The sequence below is a fragment of the Thermobia domestica genome, chromosome 3 (assembly GCF_964235325.1).
Source record: "Thermobia domestica chromosome 3, izTheDome1.hap1.1, whole genome shotgun sequence".
Classification (NCBI taxonomy): domain Eukaryota; kingdom Metazoa; phylum Arthropoda; class Insecta; order Zygentoma; family Lepismatidae; genus Thermobia; species Thermobia domestica.
The window spans coordinates 34,077,583-34,093,193 of NC_137456.1; the positions used below are offsets into that span (position 1 = coordinate 34,077,583).

The 15,611-nt window shown below is 34.3% G+C and overlaps 1 protein-coding gene across 3 annotated transcripts in view; it reads left to right on the plus strand.

The window, feature by feature from the left end:
* The window catches only part of LOC145680265 (uncharacterized), a 329,870-nt gene that overhangs the window by 46,568 nt on the left and 267,691 nt on the right, over positions 1-15,611 (plus strand). For 2 of the 3 annotated variants that reach the window (XM_081750611.1, XM_081750612.1), the window contains exon 2: positions 681-2,492. The exons of the other annotated variant lie outside the window; for it this stretch is intronic. In XM_081750611.1, coding sequence (XP_081606737.1) covers positions 681-2,100 — 1,420 coding nt within the window. In that variant the 3' untranslated portion in view covers positions 2,101-2,492. Of the gene's footprint in view, positions 1-680; positions 2,493-15,611 lie in introns of those variants that run through there. 3 annotated transcript variants of the gene reach the window in all.

Below are 15,611 nucleotides of genomic sequence, written 5' to 3' on the forward strand. Positions count from 1 at the left end.
CAAGATCATGGCATGGTGAACGATTAGTTGTCGGTGTATTTGTTGTATTTGTGTTTTATGTTTCCACTTGACAATTTGTGCTCTTTTTTTCTAAGTTTAACAGCTGTGTCTGGCCTTCTCTTTCGGTGTCGTCCTTTATTTACACTATGCACTATTCGTATTCAAAGCTTTTGCCCCTCTGCAATGTCTTATTCAGATTAAACTTTTCTTTTTCCCCCTCAGTAAACATTTGACTGATTTAATTCTCATACTCTCCACGGATGGTGCGCAGGAATACCAGACTGGAAAAATAGGAGTACATTTACTTTCTTGACAGATAATACGTTGGTATGTGTTTGAATTAAATCTGGTAACTGATATATAAATGTAGATAGAATTTGAGATAGTAAAGGAAAGGACATCCTCGTCTGTGGAGAATAGAAATGATACTAAAACATCTCAATAGTACATATTTCCTTATTTTTACTAGATCTCATGTAATAGAACACAAATATGAAACATGAGTTTATTTTTTTTATTTTTATTTTATTTTTATTTATTTATTTTTTTTTATTTCTCAAGCAAGCTTCTGTATTTCTTTGGTGTTTGTTATATGTAGCTGGATTCTCACTTTCTTCTTTTGTCATTTTTTTTTTTCATGGTTCATGAACATATTCTCTGCACTGAACCGTGTATATTAGACAAAAGAAAACAATTTCTCATTCAGATGAGGAATCTCAGTCTTTCAAGAAGTTTAGCAAAGAATTTACTCAATCCCATTTAGGAAGACATGAAAGTACTCAATATTATACTTCCCTAAATAGTAAAAACGTAGTTTGCGGATATTCAACTTCGACTAGTCACATGCTAAACCATACTGGTGAGGAATCTCACACATGCCAAGAGTGTGCTAAGGGATTCAATAAATGTACAAATTTGGCGAAACATATGATCATACATTCAGATAAAACAAACCAGACATGCCAAGTCTGTGGGAAGATACTTAGTGGACGTTCGGAACTATCTAGACACATGTTAATACATACGGGAGAAAAGCGTCACAAATGGCAAGAGTGTGGAAAGGGATTCACTCAAAGTTCAAGTTTAGCTACACATATATTAATACATAGAGGTGAAGAGCCTTACAAATGCAAGGAGTGTGGAAAGGGATTCAGTCAACGTACCAGTTTAAGTAAACATATGTTAATACATACAGGTGTAAATTATTACACATGCGAAATTTGCGGCAAGAAATTTACTCGACGTTTCAGTTTAGCTACACATATGTTAATACATAGTGGTGAACAGCCTTACAAATGCCAAGAGTGTGAAAAGTTATTTACTGGACGTTCCAATTTAGCGAATCACATGTTAGTACATACAGGTGAAAAGCCTCACAAATGCAAGGAGTGTGGAAAGGGATTCAGTCAGCGTGGCAATTTAGGTACACATATGTTAATTTATACAAGTGAAAAGCCTCATAAATGCAAAGAGTGTGAAAAGGGATTTAGCCAGCGTTCAAGTTTAGCTAGACACATGTTAATGCATACAGGTGAAAAAGCTCATAAATGCCAAGAGTGTGGAAAGGAATTTACTGGGTGTTCCAATTTAGCGAAACACATGGTATTACATACAGGGGAAAAGCCTCACATTTGCGAAGAGTGTGGAAAGGGATTTAGTCAACGTTCCGATTTAGCTACACACATGTTAATACATAAAGGTGATAGACCTCACAAATGCCAACAGTGTAGACAGCGATTTAGTCACCGATCCAATTTAGCTAAACACATGTTAATACATACAGGTGAAAAGCCTCACAAATGCAAGGAGTGTGGAAAAAGATTCAGTCAACGTGGCAATTTAGGTACACATATGTTAATTCATACAAGTGAAAAGCCTCATAAATGCAAAGAGTGTGAAAAGGGATTTAGACGACGTTCAAGTTTAGCTAGACACATGTTAATACATAAATGTGAAAAACCTCAGAAATGCCAAGAGTGTGGAAAAGGATTTACTGCATGTTCCAATTTAGCGAAACACATGGTAATACATACAGGGGAAAAGCCTCACAAATGGCAAAAATGTGAAAAGAGATTTAGCCAACATTTCGACTTACCTTAACACATGTATTTCCTAAACTGCTTCAGAGAAATCGGTTGCAGCGTCTGAGTGAAAGTAAAAGCTTGCCCGAATTTCTTTATATTGCTTACATTTTTGTGACTTTACACTAAATCTGTAAAAATGAATACTTGCGTGTCGATTCTTCTGGTATAGAAATTCTCAGAGTAGAGTTTGAATACTTTAAAGTAGTTGTATCGAAAACATCATAGTTTGGAAGAAATCGTAGCCTTTATATAAATGTTTGGTTGGAAACGTTAAGTGGAGAGAATGAAGCATCAAAGAAGTAAGGTTAATTCAAAATTTTCACATAGTCCCACGTATATATATAAAAACATCATTCAATGATTATGAAACCAAACACAATTCGACACTTTCTTGCATCCACTTGAAAACGTGAAGTATATTAATAATTATTTGCATATATTGTTATTGTAGACGGTTCCCATAATGCCCAACGACTTCGATTTTACAAACTTTGAGAAATAAATTTCACTTTTTATTTTGTGCTCTATTTGAAGGATTTTCCTTATACTACCATTAAGAAACCCATATACATCATATTACGAATCAGTCATTATGGAAGAACAATTTCATGTGTTACACGCAGCAATGGTCACAATATTTGAAAGTTTCATTTACATTTTTTTTAAAATGATTTTGTGAGTAATTGTGCATTCAGTATAAAGGTACAATCAGATTCTCTCTCCCTCTCTTTCTTGCGTGTGTGTGTTTCTAGTTTCCGGCGTAAGCTTGTCGATATTAGCAGGTGTGCTTCAGTGTGTACATCTGCAAGTGTGCGTTTGTGGCGTGGGTATATGAACTATTAACTGGTGTCGCGTAATGGAAGTTATCAATATTAATACGCACATAAGTGCTGCCGTTACTTCACACGATAACATTGGAAGAATACAGATTTTTTAATTCTGCTTTTTCCAGTAAATAAGCAGAGTGATTCCTCTCAACGGAGTGTTACAAGATAGACATGCAAGAAGATATATGTCTCACCAATTTATCAACATTTGCGCATACACATTTATGTTCACAAAATTTGCAAGATACTTATCTTTATATTTTAGCACGTGTCATTGCCATACGCGACCTTTCATTCTACGTACTTCTCGAAATTCCATACGATAATTCACATGTAAAAGAAGCAGAGCCGGCGCGAGGGGCGGTTGAACCGTGCCACCGCCCAGGGCGGCTAGTCTAATGGGCGGCATAATTTGAAAAAGAATACTATCAAGATATATTGCTTCGTAACGGGCCCACATGGAAAAATAAAATTGTGTTCATCTGAGCATATAATTGAAGCTACTTCACACACATTTAGGTAAATACTCCCTCAGGAAATTCAGAGCATTTTTCCTCAATTTTAATTATCAAACAGGTATCGTTCAAGATTTCCCTTGCAGCGAAGTAGATAAGATTATCAGCTAGGGCGAATAGGATTATCAAGGTATATTTTATATATTTTTCAATTTAGCAATGTTCTAACTCTCCACTCTAGAACGACAGCACATATTATTCGACAGCATAGCATGTATTATTCTTTACCTGCACCATTTAGATATTGTAATCAAAGGTGTTATAAACTAGCCAACTATTTAATTATTTTATATAGGTTAGAAGATGAAGTTAAAATTATATAAATGTTTTGTATCATAGAATGTTGATTGTGTAACGATAGCAACGAGAGAATACATTGTGGTATGATGGCTTTAAACAGCCTAGATATAACTATACAATAAATACATTCTAATAAGCAACATTTGCAGTTTTTGTACTAATCTAATACGTGTGCAACTCACTTATTTGAACTAGGGCTCAACGAATACGTTGTATAATGGTGCCTTCACACCGGGAGTAGCTAAAAAAACTGGTAAGAAGTTTAGTAAACCAAGTTTAGCAGAGAACACAAGTGAGTGCAACGAAGTTGTTTTATTCATTGTGTACTGTTTGAAAGTATAGTTAAATACATACGTCATTGAGTCGATTAAAAATTATACCATCTTGAGGAGTGGAAAATTAATATATAGAAATACTAAGATGGATTTATCTGATGGTGAAGTTAACGACATTAGGACTAATCAAAGTGAAACAGGTACATCTGAAAATTTGGTAGATGTACTCAAACAAATATCCCGTCAAATGAACGACTTGCAACATAAAATGGAGTTGTCGCAACAGCAATTACAACAAAAAATTGATGTGTCTCAACAGGAGTTGGATGACAAAATGGATGCTTTGCAGCATAAAATTGAAGAGCAATTCGAGGACAAAATGAACAATTTACAACATAAAATGGATACATCTCAACAGCAATTTAATGACAAGCTGAATGATTTGCAATATAAAATGGAAGAAAAATTTGAGGACAAAATGAACCGATTCCAACGCAAACAAGAAGATAATATATATCAGCGGCTGGAACAGTTACAGCAGAGAAACGACCATAAATGGGAACAGTTACATCAGCAGCAGAACCAAAGGAATGTACAAATTAATGCCAGATTCGAGAAATGCGAACAGAAAATGGAACAGGTAGCTGAAACCTATACCGGAGTACAAAATGCCGTCGAAGTTATAGAATCGGTAGTAAACGAACATTCTAATAGGATTAAAGGACTTCAAGAGGAGTTTCATACTTTCCAGGAAAAGTATATTTTTGCTAAGGAGAGAAAGCGCGATGATGGACCTAGGAATATCAATCGACCTCCAGATAATGGGACAGAACCAACACCTCATTCCCAAGCAATTTTTGAAGATAGCGGATCATCGGATGATAGTGAAGAGAGCACCGAATCAGGAAGAAGAACGAAGCATCCTACACGGAAGAGTAAGAACACTCGCGGTAACTGTAAGTGTTCGAAATCTTATAGTACTGATACGCCTTTGCGATTTAGTGAAATAAAATTCTTAACAAAACTCACTGGTGTGCTTGAGGATATCCCAGCTAGGGTATTCTTAGAAAAATTCAAGGACGACTGTGAATTAATGGGAATTAAAGAGTCTAATTCATGATACTTCTTCCTCATGTCTTATTACCCCCATGTTTGACTTGGTCCAAAGCAATCCGAGATAACATTAATGGGTATTCTGATTTTAAAGAAACGCTATTGGCAAACTATGAGAACGATTTCATGTTAGCAAATAGGGATGCATTACTAAGAACGAAATCATTTGACCCTAAGATACATAAAAATGTTACCGAATTTGTAGTGGCCACATATAATGAATTAAATGCACTTAACCCAAACCAACCAGAATCACGTATAATAGCTTCTGTCCGTATTTTATTACCACTTAGATTACAACAAATGTTGATGACCGCTCAATGTGTCAATTTCAACAATTTAATCATGTTAGTTCAGAGTTACGATAGCCAATTTCTAGCAGAAAGAAATAGCAGAAATAAAAAAAAAAAAATCAGGGTACTTCTAGATGTAATAATATTAATTATGCGCATATTCGAAATTTAAGTATTCAAAATAAAGATAGTGTTAATTCTGCAGGAAATAGCATCCATTATTTTGGTACTAGGACAAATAATCAGAATAGTACAGACAATTCAACTCAACCTAATTATAGATATGATAACGGTAACAGAAGTTACCGGAATTATAATAGGAATCCTAGTAGAAATCGCAATACGAATCAGGGTACTTGGTCACAAAATAGATTCCTAGGTGGACAAGTTTGCAATAACAGGAACTCAAATTCAGGATCTTTATGTAATCGATCGGAGCATACTCAAGAATGCGGAATACAATGTGATATAATAGAACCATTTAGTCATCAAGTAATTGGATGGACTTAGTCAAAGCTTTAATTCCCCCTGAGATTATAACAAAAGTCAATATAAGAAACACATAACAGAGGAATTTTATTCTTGGCGCTCGACCTATTATGTTGGAAGCTATCGATTTGATATTCTAGATTGTACTTAGAATTTTGTTAATGTTTATGTTATCCTTATATGTTAATTTAATATCTGTATGTTAACTGATATTTCATTTTAATCAGTTGTGATCCAATATTAAACCACGTTATCTTATAATTTAATTAACATCAATTTTATTGATTTTTCCTATCATAATGTCATCTCATTTTTCTTCTTCTGAATTCTATATTATCTATGTCGTATTTTACGTATGTAATGAATATATGTGACACCTAATTATCAAGTGCAGGAAATATATTTTGTAACATCCTTATTTATAATGAGTTTAAACATTAAAAGAGCCTCGACCATGTTACTTAAAAAAAAACTATGCTTGGACCAAAAACAAATTGTTAATTGTTCATAATTTTTGGAATAGACCCTCATCTACGGGGTTGTAAAGAATTTGAAGTATAATTAGTTATAAAAGAATATTATTGATATAAAGAATAAATAAAAAGGAATATAAAGATATGTATTTATATGTATTGTGAATTTTGTATATACGAGGGCTATGCAATAATTAATGTATACTTATCTTTGTAAAGTTGTCATACGGTCCAGAATTCTTTCTAGAAGTGCTAAATCACTTCAATAAGTCCTGTCGGGAGCCATTAAAGATAGAACGACAGCATAGCATGCATTATTCGACAGCATGTATTATTCTTTACCTGCACCATTTAGATATTGTAATCAAAGGTGTTATAAACTAGCCAACTATTTAATTATTTTATATAGGTTAGAAGAAGAAGTTATATATATTTTAAGAAGTTATAATTATATAAATGTTTTGTATCATAGAATGTTGATTGTGTAACGATAGCAACGAGAGAATACATTGTGGTATGATGGCTGTAAACAGCCTAGATATAACTATACAATAAATACATTCGAATAAGCAACATTTGCAGTTTTGGTGTTAATGTAATACGTGTGCAACTCGCTTATTTGAACTAGGGCTCAACGGTTACGTTCTAACTCCAAGTATGCAAAAGGTACACTCCCACTTGAGACCCATGGGAGGACCAAATAAATACCACCATTACTTAGGAAAAGATGTCCAAACTGGAATCGTTCTGATTCTTAGTAAACAAATAAAAATTAAAATGCTCTCTTTGTTGAGAGTTCCAAAATATTATAGTATAATACTAGACTGTACACCAGATATTTCTGGTACCGAACAAATGACAATAATCGGCCATGTACAAATTACATACAGTAATAGAGAATGCCCTGTAAAAATTTGAGAACACTCTTTTTTCGTAGCGGTAACAGATATCACTAGTCTAGGACTAAGGGAAGTAATAATTAAACATATAAAGGAAATTAACATTCCTATCAAAGACATAAAAGCTAAGGATATGACAATGTTTCCAATATGAAAATCAAACATTCAGGTATTCAGAATAGAATTTTAGAAATAAATTCCCGAGTCTTCTATGTTCTTTGCAATAGTCATTCAATAAACCTTGTCGTTAATGATGCAGCCACAACATTTCAATACGCAATGCCATTTTTTGTATAGCTAAAAACAATTAGATTTTTTTCTGCATCGCTTCAACATTGGGCCATACTAAAGGAAAATATTAGCAGTCTCACTTTAAAACCATTGAGCACCACAAGATGCGAGAGCCGAATTGATGCTCTGACTCCATTCAGATGCGAGTCCCTCGTGTCAAACAGGGAAAGTTTATGATGCCTTACTTCTAATAAGTAGGCAATAGACCAGATAGAATGGTCACCGTCGATGCTCAGTGTATAGCAAACCAGCCGCATAACTTTCTTTTCCTTTATTCACTAGTTATTTGATATGATTTTTTACTCCACTTAAGCATAGTGTGAAGTATCTCTATTGGAAATGAAGTGACTGTATATTTGATATAAAGAGACATGAACTTTTGAAAACTAATTGAAGAAAACTTTGACTAGAAGTGTACATTCTCAGACACTTGTTGTAAATGCACATTTGTTAAATAAACTCTACTAGCTTCCTTCTTTCCTTTCCGCATACCTTCGAGCACAGCCTGATACTTCCCGATTAGGTCATCACTCTTGAATTGATCAAAACCACAAAGAACAGAACAACAAGGGGTATTCGACACGCGATCAAGAGAGGTGCAGGATCATCGGAGAGAAGCGGATCCCACCATTGGAGGACTACCGACTCCACAAGACAAAGAGTACCATTCTGACGGTTCATCGCCGCAGACACCTTTAAGTTTGTTACCAGAGTAGTAGAATGAAGGTGTAGAAGGACAACATCGCAAAGACGCATTATCGACGCCCCTTGCAGTTCAACAGGATTAAGATCCAGATGTTGACTGTCACCAGCTAATCCAGACTTTTCCAGATATTCATTCCAGATGACCAGGATGACGCCAGTCTCGATGGATCTATCAGGCTAGTGCTCATTCCTATTCTTTAATTACAACCTTTCTCTTTCTCTCACTTTTCCCCAACTAGTCATTTTCTAAATTAAAAACATTTGAATCTTATTTAAATTCAACCACAATTTTACAGTTAAGTACCGTGTTGTGCATCAGTTCCATCCCCATTTGATTGCATTTATTTATTTCATATTCTGAGCTATAACTGACGACACAGCAGCGGCACATGATGGAGATGCTGTGAGGCTTACGCCTTTGTTACGATCCTAAAATTTCGATAAATTAAGATTCTAAATTTTCGGTAGATGCTTTAAGATCCCAAATTTTGAGTAATTTGTACTGTGTAATTTTAGTTTGTCGTCAGAAATTAAGTAGAGTTATTTTTAACCCACCCGCCCACCCTCGCTACTTTATTCATTTGCTCTGTTAGAGTAATTTTTTGTTTTGTTGTATTTTAATCGAATAATAAGTGGGTGAGAAGAGAAAATTTTCCCAAGTTATTATATTTTGTTTTTCTTTGTGGTGTTGGATATATATACATAGTAGTGTAAGATATTTATTATAAGTGTGATTTTGAAAATAGATATAATGGAGAATACTAGTGTTATGTCTTCTGCTATAGATCGTTTAGTAGAACCCCCCAAATTTTCCGGCAAATTGAACGAGTCAGTTCAATCATTTTTTAGTCATTTTGAGGATTTTTCTGTCCTTCATAACCTACGTGATGTACAGAAACATCATTTGTTGCCGTATTGTTTAGAAAATGGGGCTCATGCTTATCTGCTAGCTTTACAATCAACCGCAGAATATGATAATTTCATGTATGTACAGATTAAGAAGAAATTAATAGTGGCTTATGAAGATAACATAGTTTCGCAAGTTTTAGAGCAAGAAATGAGAAATAGGGAGCAGTTAGATTCTGAATCTGTTCTAGATTACATTTTTCATAAGTGGAAATTAATACTCGAGTACAATCCGAAGATGCCAGCGACCGAACAAATTAACTTGATAATCGATGGGTTATTGCCTTCATTTTATTCTGTAGTTGTAAGAAAATCATATAAGACTGTTATTGACTTAGCAAAGTCCTTAGGTTTAGAGGAAAGAGTTAATTTTCTTGTCAGCATGCGTAGTCAGCAATCGAAGTCCTTGGAAATAACAAACGAATACAATATACATCCTGTTAGTAAGAATGCTATACAGCAAAAAGAAAATACTTTAGATGTTAATATTCAGAACGAAAATGAAATTGTAAGTCAGCCTGAAGAAAAAAATACATTGATAGCTCAGTTGGACGGTATCAAAGTCCAGTTACAAGATCTTGTGCAACGAACTGCGCTCGCAAAAGTTTCTCACGCACACAAAGGAAAATCTGTGTGTATACAATCTTATGAGCATTCGCGTTTGGAGCGAAGAAATCCCATTCATGCATCCAACGTATCCTTTTATTCGTTGCCTCCTGCTTCTGTCAATGTAAATGAGAATGTTAAGTCGAATAATAGGAATAATGTAGACAATAATATGTGTAATAATGTTAGATATAGTAAGCGATATTATGTTCCTATTCAATATGAAGCTGATTTGCCTCATGTTAAAGCATATATTGATAATAAGCCGCATTTATTTCTATTGGATTCAGGCAGCACTGTTAGCTTAATTACTGGTAATAGTTTAAGCAATAAGCATAAAATGCTCAAAGGAACGACTTTTAAATTAGGAGGACAGTATTTTACGCATCCTTTTCGAGTGTATAATAATTATCCGTATAATAGCATAATTGGCCAAGATTTTTTGAAAAATCATCTTGCAATGGTTGATCACAATAAGAATTCTTTTAGTTTTGTTAAATTTGGTATTCCTCCAAGAGTTGAATTGCCGCCATACGTATCTTTTGAAGAAATTTCTAACCATATAGCAAATTTATATAAACCTCAATTTTTAGTGGCTCGCTCTGTTGTTTTGCCTCCAAATTCAAGTGTTCAAGTTACATTGAAAAAAGTAAATGATCTTGCAGGAACTCGCAATTTATTAGTTCCTAATGAGTTAATAGATACGCAGGCAGAAATTTTTGTGCGTAAATCAGTCGTAGACGAAATTCATCCGGTAATATCTGTGATTAATCCTACCAAAAGTAAACTCTCCTTAAAAAAAGATGTTGTTTTGGGTTCTGCCGAAAATGTTATCAGTGATACCAACTTCAAGAAACAAAATAGCACTAACAATAAGGTTCATCAAGTTAATGCAGTAAATACGAAATCTTTTCCTGAAGGTTATGATAAATATCGTGTAAATGTTAACCCTGAATTGTTGCCACATCAACAACAGCAATTATATGATTTAGTAGAGGAATTTTATTCTAGTTTTTCTTGGAATGAATTTGATTATGGTGTTACTAAGGGATATAAGCATAAAATTGAATTAGTAGACAATATTCCAGTAAATCGACCCCAATTTTCGATACCATTTCATCTACGGGATGAGATCAAAAAAACAAGTAGAAATTTTATTGAAAAGTAAGATCATTGAACCTAGTATTAGTCCGTATAATTCTCCGGTAATGCTTGTTAAAAAGAAGAATGGACAGTATAGATTTATACAGGATGCGAGATTTTTGAACAAAAAAATGGTTCCTGACAGTTTTCCGGTTCCTCCTATCCAGGATACTTTGACTAATTTGGCAGGACGCAAATATCTATGTTCTAGCGACGTTTTTGGAGCTTTCTTTAATATTCCGCTCACTGAAGAATCTAAACCTATTACAGCTTTTTCGATTCCGGGCGTGGGATCGTACCATTTTAATCTTTTTCCTCAGGATGTCAAGACATCTACTAGTGGTATGAACAGATTAGTGAAACTCACCTTAGAAGGTCTTCCACAAGATAAAATATTTGCCTATGTTGACGATTATTTTTGGTCTAGTGATAGTTTTGATGAAATTCTGCAGTTAACTCGTATGTTGCTTCAAAGAATAAAAGAAATTGGTTTAAAGCTTTCCCCAGAAAAAACAAAATTGGGATATTTTTCATTAGATGTTTTAGGTCACACTGTTAGTAAAGATGGTTTGTCTATTTCGAAACGAATAATTAACTCAATTTCCAACTATCAACGTCCCACAACAAAGAAACAAGTCGAAAGTTTTTAGGATTGGCTTCTTTTGTTCGTTCGTATTTACCTAATTTTAGTCAATTAGCAGAAGCGTTACTTTCCTTGTTGAAAAAAGACGCTCCTTTTCGTTGGAAGGACGCACAGGAGACAGCATTCAATAATATCAAACAAGCCATCATTTCAGCACCTTGTCTCATGAGGTACAAGCTTGATTATCCTCTGTATCTCTACTTTGATGCTAGCAAACTCGCTCTTTCTGGACTAGTCAAACAACCTCAAAATTCACCTGACGATACAAATCTAGTTCCCATTAGTTATTGTAGTCGTGCGTTTCCTAGCGAGAGAAAATTACACCCATATCAGCTTGAATTATTAGCATTATTGTACTCATTACGTTCATTTAGGTATTTTCTTTTGGGACGTCATTTTTATTTGAAGACAGATTGTCATAGTTTAATTTATTTGAAGCAAACAAAGAATGTAAGTAAAATTTCTAGATGGTTGAGTGAAATCGAATCGTATAATTTCACTATTTCACATATCAGTGGCTCCAGTAACGTAGAGGCAGACGCCATTTCACGTTTTTCTAACCCCCCTAGAGATTTGGAACACGAGAAAAAGAATCAAGAAGATCCGAAAATTTTGTTTACTCAGACCACAAATTCATTTTCAATTTTAAATGAGTCAAATCTGGCAACAGAACAGTGTAAAGATTCGTTTTTAAAGATATTTTTTCTTGGTTGGAACAGAAAGAAAATAGAAATCCTAAAATAGAACGCCAAGCATTATTTTTTACTATTAATGATGGAATTTTGTGTAGAAAACAGAAAACTTCTCAAGGTATAAAATTTTTAGTTGCAGTTCCGACTTCTTTGCGTTATAAAGTTTTTAATGCTTGTCACGTCTGCATTGGGATCATCTCATTCTGGCTATTCCAAGACCTTTGATATGTTAGTAAAAAACAGTGTATTTTCCCAACATGAAGAAATATATATATCAGAAATGTAAAGAATGTACGATATGTCAAGTATCGAAATCGAAAATTGGTTCTCCGTATGGTACATTGCTTACTTATCCCTCCGTTCCCCCCTTCTATCGCATCCACATAGATGTAGCTGGGAATTATTCTCCCAATAATATGTTAAATCACAAATATATGATAGTTGTAGTAGACAGTTGTACTAGATACATAATTGCAGATTCCCTTCCTGATGTTACAGCAAGTACTTTGGCTTCATTTCTTTATCACAAAGTAATTTTAAAGTTTGGAATTTTCTATGAAATTGTCTTAGACAAAGGCAGTGCATTCACTAGTGGACTTTTTAAAGAATTATGTGCTATGATTGGTGCTAACATGCGTTTTGTAAATGTACATGGGCATTACAGTAATGGTGTTTGCGAAATTACTATTAGGAACATAGAACAACGATTGAAATCAGCTTTATGTGACAAAGATTTAGGAGAATGGATTGACTTATTACAACCCATAGTTTTTTCGCTTAACGTCACCAAGAACTTATCGTCTCAAATTTCAACATTTGAATGTCTTTTTGGCTTCAAACCTAGGTTACTTCATCAGGCAATATTAAATACCCCGTGTCAATACGAAGAAAATGCCATTCGTTTACAGCAATTACAAGAGATTAGAGATAAAGCGCAAGAAAATGTTTCCAAACGTCATAAAACGGCGACAAAATTTTTTGACAAGAGACATACGAAACCTGCTTTTAAAAAAGGAGAAAAAGTTTGGATTTTAGACACCACAAGAAAGAAAGGTCACGCCAAAGCATTTAGCGGAAAGTTTATTGGTCCAGGCATAATAGAACGTGTGGAAAATCCAAATTCATATTTTGTTAAGTATAAGACCGCCCGAGGATCTTACAAGATAGACAGCATAGCAGTCCAGAGATTGAAGAAGTTTTATGAGAAGGAAAACCCGGAAGAGGAAGACCACCTTGAAGACTCTGACGAAGAGATGCCTATCAACGTCTGCACGGAAGACCATACGATGAAAAAGAAGACGAGATGCGAAGACCATCAAAAACCACCAACTGAAGAGATTTTCAACCCCAAGAAACAGTGTTTGGAAGAAGAAGTTTTCATCCCTTCTCTTCATATTAAGGATGTTGTGATTGCCGAAAATCTACCAACGTGGGCAACTATAGGAAAGAATTCTACAGAAGAAAAACCAAAATTTGCTTGTAATACTGCCATCAATCAGAAATTAGTATTTATAAAGGTAACATAGTGGACATAAAAGCAGATGCCTTAGTAAATCCAACGAATGAAACCTTAACTCCTTTAGGTGGTGCAGACAAAGCCATTCAAGACGCAGCTGGATCTGAATTTTTAGAAGAATGTTTGACCATATCATCATTGAAGCCAGGAGAAGCGAAAATTGCCAATGGTTATCGTTTACCTGCTAATTATGTGATTATGACATGTGGACCACGGAATTCAGACAAGAAGATTTTACGAGAGACGTACAAAAATTGTTTTAAACTAATGTTGGAGAATGACCTATCTACAATTGTATTACCTAACATTTCAACTGGAGCATTTAAGTTTCCGAAGTTAGAAGCTGCCAAAATTGCCTTAGCTACAACAAGAATATTTTTAGAAGAACATCTTGATGACGTAAACCGTGTCGTATTTTGTATTTATGGTAGAGAAAATTGGGACATTTATCAGCGATTACTCCCCATATATTTTCCCATTGATGAAGAATCTGTTAGTCCGTCTGTCCGCACGTAACTTGTATGTGGACTACTTTTCTTGAAGATTAGATTGTAGATAGGAACACCTTGTAGATGGATGATGAACTCTCTTTTTGCACTGGCCACGCTTAGAAGTTAGTTTATCTTGGTTTTGAATTGTGCATCCAAATCCACCGGTGGAAAACTTCGAAAACTTAGAACACTTTGAAACTTGAAGTACTTCAAACAGTTAAACAAGAAATCTTCGAATTACCAGGTTATTTACGATCAGCTAAGCTTATTAACAAATTTGGAACACGTTGGTATTTTCAAGAATTGTTTCATTTCGTTTGATTGGACAGCGTATCACTACAGAAGTTTCTTACTTTTATTTTTTTTTGAAATGTGAGTATGTGAAGAATGAAGAAAATCAACGACACGCGTATGTATAGATATTTCAATGGATATATTAAGAAGATTGAAGACAAAATTGCAAGAACCATGCTCCATCCATTCAGATGTCTAGGATTCGATGCCATGATTGATGTCCAGCATTCGATGCCCGAAGAGGACAAGATTCAAGAAGAAAGAAGATGAAGATAACAAGAACTTATATGTTAGTTAGGCTTGTAGGTTATATGTGGTGAATAGTTCTGTCGTGCTGATTTCATATAGTTTGATTACAGCCAGTATATGGGGCTATAACCATATTTTGGAATTCCTTTCCAGTCTACGGACGCTTTAAGCCTAAATAACTTAAAGCTCATTTTTCTCAAACTGAAATCAGTACCCTTCTTGTGCAGTCTAACTTTCCTATCTTTGGTTAGCTAGATAGTATTACACCGTTTTTTTTCTTTTCGCGTATTAGTCACGTTAGATATTGAAGTTATTTTCTGCATTAGAGGAACATACATATATATATAGAGGTCTACATTGGATTATGAAATATTTATTTATTTATTTGATTATGATTTTTTTATTATACGTATCTAAGTTTTGATAATCTGTGTTAGTGATAATTAAATTTAGTATTATTCCTACCTTTCATTTCCCTTCCCTGAGCACTAACGGAACTCCAAACTAACACATGTCACTCACAATGATATTATGCAAGCACTAATGTTTATTTTTCTTTTTCTTATTTTCCATCTTCCCAGAGACGCTGTCGCCATATCTTCAGGTTACCTAGTAAACTATATGAACTGTCTCAGGAACGCACACTCAGCATTTTGCAGTTTGTAGTCAAGGATTAATTCAAAACAAACAATATGTTACACAAAGAACTCTCTTACCTTTAACGAATTTTTTTGACTTTCTTCAATATTTTTATTCTTTCTTTTTCTACTACGGAAAATTAAAATTTTCGTGTATTTTGATTTCGAG